This window comes from Colletotrichum spaethianum, assembly GCF_022836535.1.
Source record: "Colletotrichum spaethianum MAFF 239500 DNA, contig04, whole genome shotgun sequence".
Taxonomy (NCBI): domain Eukaryota; kingdom Fungi; phylum Ascomycota; class Sordariomycetes; order Glomerellales; family Glomerellaceae; genus Colletotrichum; species Colletotrichum spaethianum.
Window position 1 is genome coordinate 333,267 of NW_026054774.1, and position 11,201 is coordinate 344,467.

Consider the following 11,201-nt stretch of genomic DNA (forward strand, 5'->3'; position numbering starts at 1 on the left):
GCCATAATCTCGCCCTGTCACCGCATCAGCCCCGCCCAGCCAGTGACAGCGCCAGGCCTTCCGAGCCATGCCGCCTTCCACCGTCGAACGCAAGCCACACCACCAGCGTCCTGCTTGTTGCTGTCGCGACTAAAGAGACGGTGGTGGGACGCCAGACCTCGGAAGCCCGCCTAGCAACGGAGAGGAACATCCGCCCTTCTGGGCTTATCCAACGGCGGCTATGCATAACATCTGCTGGTCAAGGGTCAGTTGGCACTTTGATCCGCGACATCGAAAGCATGGCGACTGGGTAGTAGGGTTCAGAGGCAAGAAAAGGGCGAAAATAACGCCTGTAACAAGATATCGGGTCCAGGAATGGAGCGAGTGCATTTGCCTTCCTTATTGGTCATGGCCTCTGTTCCCTGGGATCTGCCAGCCATCTTGGACAATCCAACGGGCGATGCCATACGACTGTCAGCCATATTTCGCACAACACACGTCTCAGCACTGCAAGTCTGCTCGGCCGTCAACCCTGCGGCTGATCTCTGGCCCAAGAGCACGGGCTTTCGTTCTCGCAGGGCTTTGAGCGAATTTCGCGTTAGTCAAATGCCGGCGAATCAGGTCTAGGGGGGAAGCCTGGGTGTGCACAGCATTCCTCATTCGTATCAGCTGGGACACCGTATGACTGCGCCGTCGCTCAAAGTCTCCCGCCCATCGGTCCGGGCGCGGCCGACGTGCAGTGGCCACTGGTCAAAGAATGGGCCGGAATCACCACCGCTACGCCGCCCTGGCATCTAGGTTCGCTTCGTCAAAACTCTCTTCTTAGCGGGTGCCATGCGGCAATCAGGACCCTGATCGGCGTGGCAACTCGGCTAATCTTCACTGCGGCAATGTCTCAGCGCAATTCGGCGGACTTGAGTCACTAAAGAGTCCAAACTTCGTCCGGGCCAAAGCGCTGTTAGATGGACTCTGACAGGGCATTTGGTTAATGGCAATGCTAACCCTCCGCACAGTCAACTGTCAAGCTCTTGCGGCTCTCACCACACGGAGATCACACGCAAAATTCCCAGTGAGCAAGTGTCTTGAGAGATTGAGAGAGAGAGAGAAAATTGACCCGAGCACATAGACAGACAGGGTTGGATCCGGCAATGACTGTGGTGCCGATCCTGTTGCTATATTGATATTCGACGCCGACACCGTGCACCACGTTTGCTAAGCTGGTCGGTAAGCGTACAAAATTATTTACGGTTCCATATCTCTTTCTTGAAATGTCTGAAATTGCGCGACGCCAGTTTGATTTGAAGCCGTTGGGTTTGGCGTCTTGCCGCGATTATCGAAGTCGATGCCAAGGGATTGCTGCAAGCGAGGCGCCGCTGTCACGTCACTTGTCCATCACCCAATTTGCCCGTCGTCTTATCAAGGCATTACACCGGATGCGCTCATTTGGAATCAGAGCAAAGGTCAATGGTTGAATATCGGGGATTTTCGTGCATACAGGGCGGCCATGTTGGCGCAGATATCCGTATATATTCCTGGCTGAGACGGTCGAAGCCAGAAACTAACGCTGCTTGCTACCTTGGCGGCATGCACCTCTTCGCTAACCATTGCGTTTCTCCGCCCAAAGTGGTTCGTAAGGTGGGCAAGGGCTCACATCCTTGAGATCTCAGGTCTTCCATATTGTGACTGGTCACATTGAGGCACTTCAGATGCAGTGTTATCAAATTAGCGGCTTGCCAGATGCTACCCACGATGCAGATAATCCTAGTCGCCGCCGCAGGGATGTCACACTTGCGACGACCCTCATCTATTCGGGGGAGAGCCTCTTGCGTCCAGAGTCGACAAATCTGCAACGGGGATCTATCATTGTGTGGAATGCCCCCCACTCTCACGCTGCCTCGCCCGCGCAGGTCGACGGTGACGCGCCCAATGAAGGGCCATAAGCACCGACGATGGCGGTTTGCTTGCCGCTGAACACGAACGGGAGCGCCACTGCTTTTGCGCCGCATCAATTCATATAGTTGACAGGGCACTATCATAGCTCGATTTATGGGGCCTCGGTGGGGCGGCCTTCCGCTCTTGTCTTCAAACCTTTTGCACAATGTTTGTCTTACACCTGGAGCCGCAAGACAGCCAACCCGCCCGACTTTATTGTAATGGGATACCTGCAAACAACCACATCGGGCAGGCCGTAGTGAAACTCGGCGATCCTCGGGCTTTTGCGCGCCCAAGTGGATAGAGTCCCCTCCGGCAAGCGTTGTTGCCTCGCTTGTTTTCAGCAACGCGGCCGGGAGGATAACAAGCTAGGCGCCGCAGCCTTGCGGCAACTCCGTCTGCAGACATGTGTTGCAGGCTGGAGTCCCGAGACAAGCCAGGGTTATCTATCCACCGCGTTATCACGACGATCTTGAATCTTCCGAAGCCAAGCACCCCCCACGGATACGCGGCGATCAGGTAACCGTATCGTCCAACGTCCCAACGAGACACGCGATACCGCGCCCTTGCCTATGCGCTCCGACGAAGCTCACGTCAACCTTCCGGGAAGTGTTTTTTGCTTCGGCGCCTCGATGAGCGATACACCTCGTTTTTCCTCGGCACACACCGTCTCCGCAGACAGTGAGCTTATCTTGAGAGCCTCGGCCCTTTACTAGTTGAAATCTGTACAGGATCTGGCGACATGGTGTCGTTGGAGTCGTCCCTCCACCTCGAAGTGATATTGGAGGCCTGGTCCACCGGATCCCCCCCAGTCGCTTCGAGTATGGAGACGACCTGCATTGCCGCCCTTTCCCCGGCTGCGACCTGCAAGTAGAGCCTGGTAACGTCCCCATCTGGCAACCCGATATCACAGACCAAAGCTTGCTTGGCAGTCGTCTTTTGGCTGGAGCTGGCGCTTTACTCTGCTGACGACGGCCGAGCCCTGTGCCGCACATCCGAAAAGTGAGTGCGGCGTCATTCGCCCCAGCTGCGACTATGAGACGAAACGGGAGGGGCCGGTCCCCCCTCCGTCATCAATGTCATTTACGGCTTGTTCTCCTAGGCAAATGTAGGGAGGTAGCGGCGTTGGCTTCATCTTGTCTGGGGCATACAGCGTTGCCACCAGGCCCACGTCATAATATCAGGATACCAGCTGCCTTTTGCAGTCCGGAGCCAAAGTCAGCCTATCTTTGTGGTATCACGCATATCAGCGGATTCCGACCGTGCCGGCCAAGAGTCATTGCGACGGGGTGTATGGCATGCCAGATAAACCAAGCGGGCCATAACCGCAGACCACGCTGGAAGGTACCAGCCCGTCTGGAGTGGTATGCTGCTTGGCCAGGTTCATTACGGACGGCACTAGCAAGACTATCGTATGATAGTAGAGACTTTAGTTTTGACCTCTCTGAGAGCAGCACCAAGGAAGGCGTTGCAAGGAGCGGCTCTTGAAGCCGCCGGTCCGAATGAGGGCACGGAAATCAAGGGTCGACGCAGACGGGGCAAACAGAGGCTTTGCACGGGGGAGGAAGCCGACTGGCAGCCGGAGGTGGTCCGTGACGCTGGCGGTCCTACGGAAGCGAACACAACCGACTCTTTCCGTCGTTTTGGCACGGGGGCTTACGTCGGTGTCAAACAGCACTTGCTGAACTACGTCTAAGCTCTCGACCGGAATGCTGAATTGCTTCCCCGCCCCCAGCTTTGATCAACTGTGGTATGGAACTGGACGGCTGGAATCTGGAACTTAACCCCTCAGGCTGTGCGCCGTATTCGCACGCCGATCCTCGTCCCCCGACATCGACATGCCCGTCCCATTTCCCTCCCCCATCAGCGGCTGTGCAACATTCAGTCGCACGCCCCAGCTTGGTCCGAGCGAGGCCGATCGCTGATGTGTCTCCTTTTCCCCAGACGTTGGGGTGTGCGTTTGAGCTTCTCATTGAACCACATATAGTTTCTGGGGTCGGTAAGACAAAGGTCAGCAGCGACAGGGACTTCCCTGTATTGAGTTGGCGCGGGGTTTGTCTAGCATGCAAACCGCTTTGCCACGTTCCGCAAGGAAGTCCGTGTGGGCAGCAAAAGGAAGGGGGAAAAGCCCCGTGTGAGTTGCAAAGCGCGGGGGGAAGCTTTCGCCGACCGCGTTTGATTGAGGCTCGTCTCTCCTTAAGCTACAGAGGTTCGGAGTAAGCTACGAAACCTTGTGCATTTTGACGTCGAGCTTCGCCGCGGGGAGGTTCCAGGGACGCGGGCAGAATGTTTGTCTCACTAAACGGGCCGTTCGCGATATTCGCGAACGAGCGCCTACCTACACGAACAAACCCACCGGCGGAGCCCGAACGAGCCTCAACCGGAGGCCGCGGCTACGGCTTTGGCTGGGGCCGGAGAACGCAGACGCTGGTGGTACAGGGCTCATTCGGCGTCTTTTCACATAGGGATCTACAGCCGTGATTTGAGGTCCAAACCTTGACCGTAGTGTAGTGCCTGGGCATCGTGGGCCCTGCCAAGGTCTTGTCCCCGCGCCACCGGCAACAGCTCCAGGCATCCGCGCCGACGAGATGGGACTGTGATGCGGAGGGGTTCCAATCTGGCTTTCTCGACGAAGCAAGGGAGGCGTCAAACATGGAACATTATGAACAGAGTTTTCTGCTGAGCAACTCGTCCGGGGAAGCTTTCGACGTCTTTTTTTTTTTTTTTGCCCATTGTCCCTTCCGACTGCCCCGTCTGTACCTGGCTTGCCCTGGTAGAACGGGCGGCCGGAAGGTCGGGAGATCGGGAGCTATGGGCGTTCCCTCGAGGCCAAACATAGGGGCGTGTAAACCATGTTACGCATCGCGAAGATGCGATGGTGTGCGTCTCCCCGCGCGGACGACCGCGGCAAGGGCCATTGCGATTTGCAACAGACGATGGGTAGCGCTTACACCGGGGAACCGGGGAAGGGGTACCGGGGAGAGGGAGACACACAGGCGCGGGTCCAAAACGGGCCTCGTCGGATTCTGATTCTGACCCTCCCCTCTCATGTCCCTATCGTTAGTCGTCAGGCCCGTCTCGAGGCAGCTCGCCGAGGAACGCAGCGACAAGAGTGTACAAGATGTTTATTGCTGACGCTCGGGTGCACGGTAGCGAGATAGCAGGCAGGTTTGGTGGTTGTGCGACGGGGTCTAGAACATCCCACACCCACCACACACCACTCACCGGAGGAGTTCCGAAGGGGTGACGACGCAGGAGAGGAGGCGGAGGAGGGTGTGGTCATGATCGGGCCAGGGGAAAAAACAACAAGGACGTGAAGAATCAAAAGTACATGCCCCGATGCTGGAAAATGTTATTTGCGTCAACGACTGCGGCCTGGCGAGAGGACTGTACATCCAGGCGTTGGCGGTTCGGCCGCGATGTCCCCCCCCCCTTTTTGCTGTTGGATAAACGTTTGCCAGATGGTGGGACGGATGCGACGAGGCGTATGTTCCGGCGGGGTGTATTCCAGCTGCAAGACGACGCCGCAAGATTTTTGCAAACACCACTCTCCTTGGCGACTCACGTCCCCGTAGTGGGCTGGCTGGCTAGCTGGCTACACAGGGTCGCCATCGTCAAGCGTGTGAGGTGATGGGATGCGGTGGTAGTCGGCACGGAGAAGTCCCCGAAGCTATTCCCGGCCGATAGAGCACGCAAACCTCCTCCAGACGCTCGTGAAAATGGCGCCCCGCTCCCCTCGCCCCCCGTTTGCGGAGCCTCGCGTCGTCCTAGACGGAGTTTTTTACGGTGGTACGGCGGCCGAATTAGACGCATGTGGCCCGTTTTATTTTCGTCCTCGGTGCTAATGTCTTCCTCCTGTTTTATCCTTCTTCTTTTCTTTTTTTTCTTCCCCTTGTTGCTTTTGTTCTGCAAGTCATAGCCGCAGCGGGGGGGGGTTCGCCGCGAACGTGGGTTGTGCTTGATTTCTTTTCTTTCCCATGCTAGAGCGAATTGCCTAGCGTGGTAATTTCTCCACGAGTACGCCCGTTGGTGGCACCGCTAGGAAAGGGGCGGCTAAGCCACGGAGACCAAGTCCGAACAGAAACGGCCCCAGGAGGGCGAATCGACGATGGAAAGCAATGAGGCGTAAATCTCTCTCTCTCTCTCTCTCTGTCTCACTCTCGCGCGACTTCTGCGTGGTGTGCGTCGTAAATCTTGTACCTTGAACCGGCAGACGTGGGCCTCTGGCTTGGGAGGGCCGCTTTCTGTCTGGCGTGCCAGCCAGGTTCAGGTTGGTTTCCTCCTTGACAAGTGACGAAGACGGTAGCTCTCAGCTTTACCTGAAAGCCTCCCTCGGGAAGTCTTGGGATTTCTTAGGGGGGGACGGGCAAATCAAAAGACTTCTTGGTGGTTCCTGCAAAGTCTTGTCCGGTTTGCGGTTCGGGTTCGGTGCACCTCTCTCAACTTGCCCATTTTTGCATGTGGGATCACCGTCCCCATAGGGCCGATCTACACCCATTGCATTACGTACCCTGAGAAGCCGTACCCTAGAAAGCGTACCTACCTTGAGGAGAAGCAGATCAGTGTCTAACTGCTCTCACTAGACCAAATTCTCGGGGACTTTGCCCACCCCCAGATGCCCTCTTGCGTCGGAGCTTCCCATCGATCGATGCTGGGGTTGGAGAGGCTCCTCCTAGCGTGTGGGCTCAAGTTCCGAACCTCATTGATCCAATACAACCCGGATGGGTGATCTCGAATGACTTTCCAGCGTAATGATGGATTCAGCCGTTTACGCACATCATACTGCAACTAACCTACCCCGAGACTCGCCTCGCCTGCGGCAGGGTAGGGGCGACTTGCATGTCCCAGCAGGTCCTTTTCCCCGGCTCCTGCTCTGGTGTTGGGAGTGCCACGCTTGTCTATACATGACGCCGGGCATGAATCGAACCTCCTCTCATATCGTTTCGCGATGTCACTACCTCACGGCACTGACGGCCATCGCTGTCGAAAGTGTCTCGGCAGAAGGAAGAATGAGCGAAGCATTGGCGTGCGTGTATTCGTGTACCTCGACGACGGTGAGGGTGTGCGTCACCGTGTTGGCAGAGACATGACAATGCATGGCGATGCATTGGCGATGTATGGGCACGACATGCCAAGGGCAAGGTGAGGAGACGCAAGGCAAGGCAAGCGCCTGCTGAAGCGGCATATCGGGCGTCTTGAGCGACCTTCTCGCGCTTCGCTGACTGGGCTCTCCGGGCACTGCAACGCTCGTCGCCGCCATGCCGTCCTACGAAACGTACATCAGCAGCTGCAGCTGCAGCATCATGCACGCCTTGCCATGCCTCCATGGCCCTGGTCTTATGCTCTTGCCCAGGCCCAGGCCTCTCCGCTCCCTATCTCCACCTCCCGTATCTTCCATCTATCTCCTCCCCGAACCTACGTATGCTCATGTATACAATAGGTAACAGGGTCCCCACCGTATGTGACCTGAGATATGGAGGCATTGCAACGACAGATTCTACGGTTAGATGGACGAAGGGCGTGAAGACGCGAGAGACGCGAATGGATAGCGATTGGACAGGGAAAATGTCGATCAATGACCATGTCTACATGTTATCGGCAGTAGGAATCTTGGTACGGGGGGGGAGCAAGCAGACGAGGCGTTAACTTTTGGTATGCATCGTCGAATGGCAAAGAGTGGTTCCTCCGAGACAGAGAGGGGGAGGCTGACAAGCAGCGGCGGCAGGGCGCGGATCCGCTGCCGCTGCGACGGGATTCCACGTAGGTGGATGGATGGATGGATGCGACCAACATGGCGTATGGAAATGTCCGACATGGCGATGTTGGATTTGATGGATTGGGCGGGAGGGCGCGCGGCGGTGGGGAACGAAGGGGACTTTGTAAGCCAGGGTGCTCCGATCGAATCACCTCCTCCCCTTACTATGTACCTCTCGCACATCAATTGGGTGAGCGAATTGAGCCAACCATGGACATGGCGGGCCAAAAAAACAACAACTTGCAAGACAAGGATGAGGGGAGGAACTTGTGGGTTTCCCAGATGGTCGTGAATTTAACACGAGACTTACACACACGCGTGCCCGCATACAGATTTGACAGGTCCATGGCGTGAAGTGGGTGGCCGAGTATGCGACGATGGCAGCATGACGGAGGCTGGCCCTGCGTTCTAGGCTCTCCGTGCCCCACTTCGCTGGAGCAAACCCGTCATCATCGACATGTCATGGTGCAGCACCGCAGCGCCTGGAGAGTACAAAGGGACGCGTTTCGTGCTGCATGTACACCAAGTATCCAAGATGAAGAAGAAGGGGTGTGCGATACGGGGCGGGGGAGCGGGACGCACATCAACAACAACAAACCCTCGACTGGGCGGCTGGGCACTGCGGGCTAAGTCGCCCAGCATCAGCAAGATGGAAGCTCGGTCAAGGGAACCACAGGTCGGACCCTAGGTTGGGCGGGCGGGCAGTATCACATGCTGCATGCTTGGTGGTTGCGTTGGATCTGCCAGCGTTCACCACCACCACCACCACCACCACCAACGTATTCACCGAGGGGTAGCATAGATGAAGAGGAGGTAGCCGCATATGCAGATGTGGGATGCGAGCGGTCATATTTGCAAATATGTCGGGGCAGTTATAGAACGTACGATTAGGAGCATCGTTTGGTCCGTGGCTTGAACCGCTGAGACGAGACCAGGGGGGTTTGCTCCAGCTCTAGCTCCAGCTTTTGCTCCTCTTGTTATTCCTTTTCTCTTACTTTGCAGCGGCTTCCGTCTCCGCGTTTGATCAAGGCGGCCATATGCCCGTGATGGCTTCGCCAGGACGCCGTGCATTCATATATGTGTTCGGCTCAGCCCCTCATCTGCAAAACGGTAATTCACGCATTCTCCTCTACTACCGAACCAGGAGAAGGAAATGAACTGGTCGTACAGGCTTTGTCATATATACACCGGCTCCATTAAAAAACGTAGCGCCGCGGTGTTTGACGGGGTCCGGACGGTCCAGGGAGGTGTCTCGATCACGCCCCGGAACATAGTCCATGTGGCGTGAGTAGAATAAGGGTTGACGACTACGGTGTCACCAAAACAGTTGTGTAACCAAATGGGCATCTATATGCCCGCACGTAGTGGCTCGGCTGGCTGATGTTGCGAAGTGGCATTTCGGAAGACCGGATGATGAGGTTTCAGCTTTGCGCAGCGAAGGCGACTTCGGGAGGAATACGGAAACTGGCGCAGAACATGCGTTTCTTCGGAGCCACGTCTCGTACATTGTAGATGTCCATTTCACCATACTTGTCTGCGTCTCCGAGCTTGAACCTAATGCCGATCTCGGCATAGATGCGCTCGAGGATGTCGTTCAGGGGCACCTCATCATCGCTCTTGAGGGCGAAGCAGTGAACGTGAACCATGGGAAGCTTAGTCGACGTGTGCGGTTCGAAGAGCTTCTCGTGTCCGTGGTAGATGCCCTTGTAATGGTTGACAAACGTGTAAGCGGAAGCAGGTAGGTTCATAACGTAGTGTGAGATTGTCGGCGGGATCGGAATGCGCTTCGGCTGAGGGGGCGGGTTTTGAGGCTTGCTCCTGGACTGCTTGGGCTTGATGACTGCACCTTCTCCTCGAGTTGAAGCATCGTAGACTTGACGAACCGCCTCTTGGATGAACTTGCGGCCGTCCATGTTGTACGGGCGGACGTATTGCGTGACCTAAGATGTTAGGTGATATCCAGCACTCGACTGCCTTCTCGACTCACCTTGTTCTTCTCAACTGCGGCATTGAGGTATTTGAAACTTTCCGGGTTCATGTCATTGGCAAAGACAAAAACCCTTTCCTTCCAGCAGGGACAGCAAATGGACCGATGCCTGCCATAACATCCGCAACAACCTCACCAGGCTTGAACTTGCTGATGAGTCTGGTGTGCTCAGGCTCCAGCTTGCTGTTCCAGTACACTTTGGAATAGTCGAATTGGAAGATGCAATCGTTCTCCTTGACCTCGACGTTCAGGTCGTCAGGCCCGCAGAGAACCTCGTACGCGAACGTTCTGAAGACTGACTCGTTGCCGACATCGTCGACCTTGTTGATGACAGTGCGGATCTTGGGGTTTTTGTCAAGGATGACCTCGGCGATGATCTTCTTGTATGGGAGATACTGGTCCTTGAGATTAAGGTGCGCTGCGGCGGTCAGTAGATGTGGATTCAAAGATGGCCAGTCGCGACCTACCGACATGACCGGCTGTGTTGAAGCCGACTGGAATCTCTACGTGGAGTTCTTCCGGCAGTATGGAAGTCATTACATCAACTTGGATGATGGTCAGCACTCGATATCTCATCCCCGACTCGTCACAGACTTACGGTAGCTCCAGTAGTCATAGTCGAGTTCCAACTCGTAAGGCACAACATCCAACTCGCCGGTCTTGACACCCTCCTGGAAGACGGGTCCCCATGTCGTTGGTGCTGGGTTTGGTGTTAGTAATGGGTCCACGACAAAGACGTCCGCATCAGGGGAGCATACCATCGGCTTTCACACCGGGGCGCAACAGGAGACACTTCAGCCCGGGGGCCTTGGGATCATTCCTGCAAGAGTCCAGACGGTCAAGCCTCAGGAGCTCTTTGGACTTTTCCAGCTCCTTGCGGTACTTGGAGATGTTGCGGGGATCCTTGACCGTGGCAGCAGCAAGCTCCAACTTCTTGGAGAAGAGCGAACGGTCCAGGATGGTGGCCGCACGGGCCAGAGGCGCACGTAAGTTGATCATGTCAGAATCTTGGTTCTGATTGAATCATTAGAATATCATCTAGAAGACCGTACAACAGCTGTGCAGGGGTCTTGACTTACCGCCATGTTGAAGAGTCGATGATCGGGCACAGTTATGGAGGGGCAAGGCTGAGGAAAAACTCCATTTAGCGCGGGGCAGGGGTCCCAAAGTGGCGTACAAACAAGGCTGCGCCACAGTCGTTGTCGGTGGATGGACCATTTCGGGGTCTGAGCGCCACAGACGGGATGTCACTGAAGCTCCACGATATAAGCGTCATCGATGATTGGTTGACGGGCCTTTCTAAAGGGATGAGCGAGCTCTACCCTGTAGTCTCAACACAACACGAACTATGTTTGTGAGCGATACAGTTCTTATCATCGCTCGCTAGAACCAATTCGTGGACTCCTAGAGAGTCTAACTTAATAGTGTGGCTACTTCCGATCAATTAAGTTAGCCTTCACATGTGGCAAGTGTTTAACGGTGCCCGACCCACTCAAGCTTGTTCATCACTTACAACACACACCAATCGTTCAAGGTTTGGCACACATC

General features: G+C 55.9%; 1 protein-coding gene across 1 annotated transcript; it reads right to left on the minus strand.

The window, feature by feature from the left end:
* Window positions 1–6,865: 6,865 nt before the first annotated feature.
* On the minus strand, window positions 6,866–7,238 carry ColSpa_02106 (uncharacterized protein; the record flags this gene model as incomplete). The annotated part of the gene is given in 2 exon segments (XM_049268318.1): window positions 6,866–7,177; window positions 7,191–7,238. The coding sequence occupies 2 exon segments, from the start codon at window positions 7,236–7,238 to the stop codon at window positions 6,866–6,868; spliced, it is 360 nt and encodes a 119-aa protein (XP_049124275.1).
* Window positions 7,239–11,201: the final 3,963 nt, after the last annotated feature.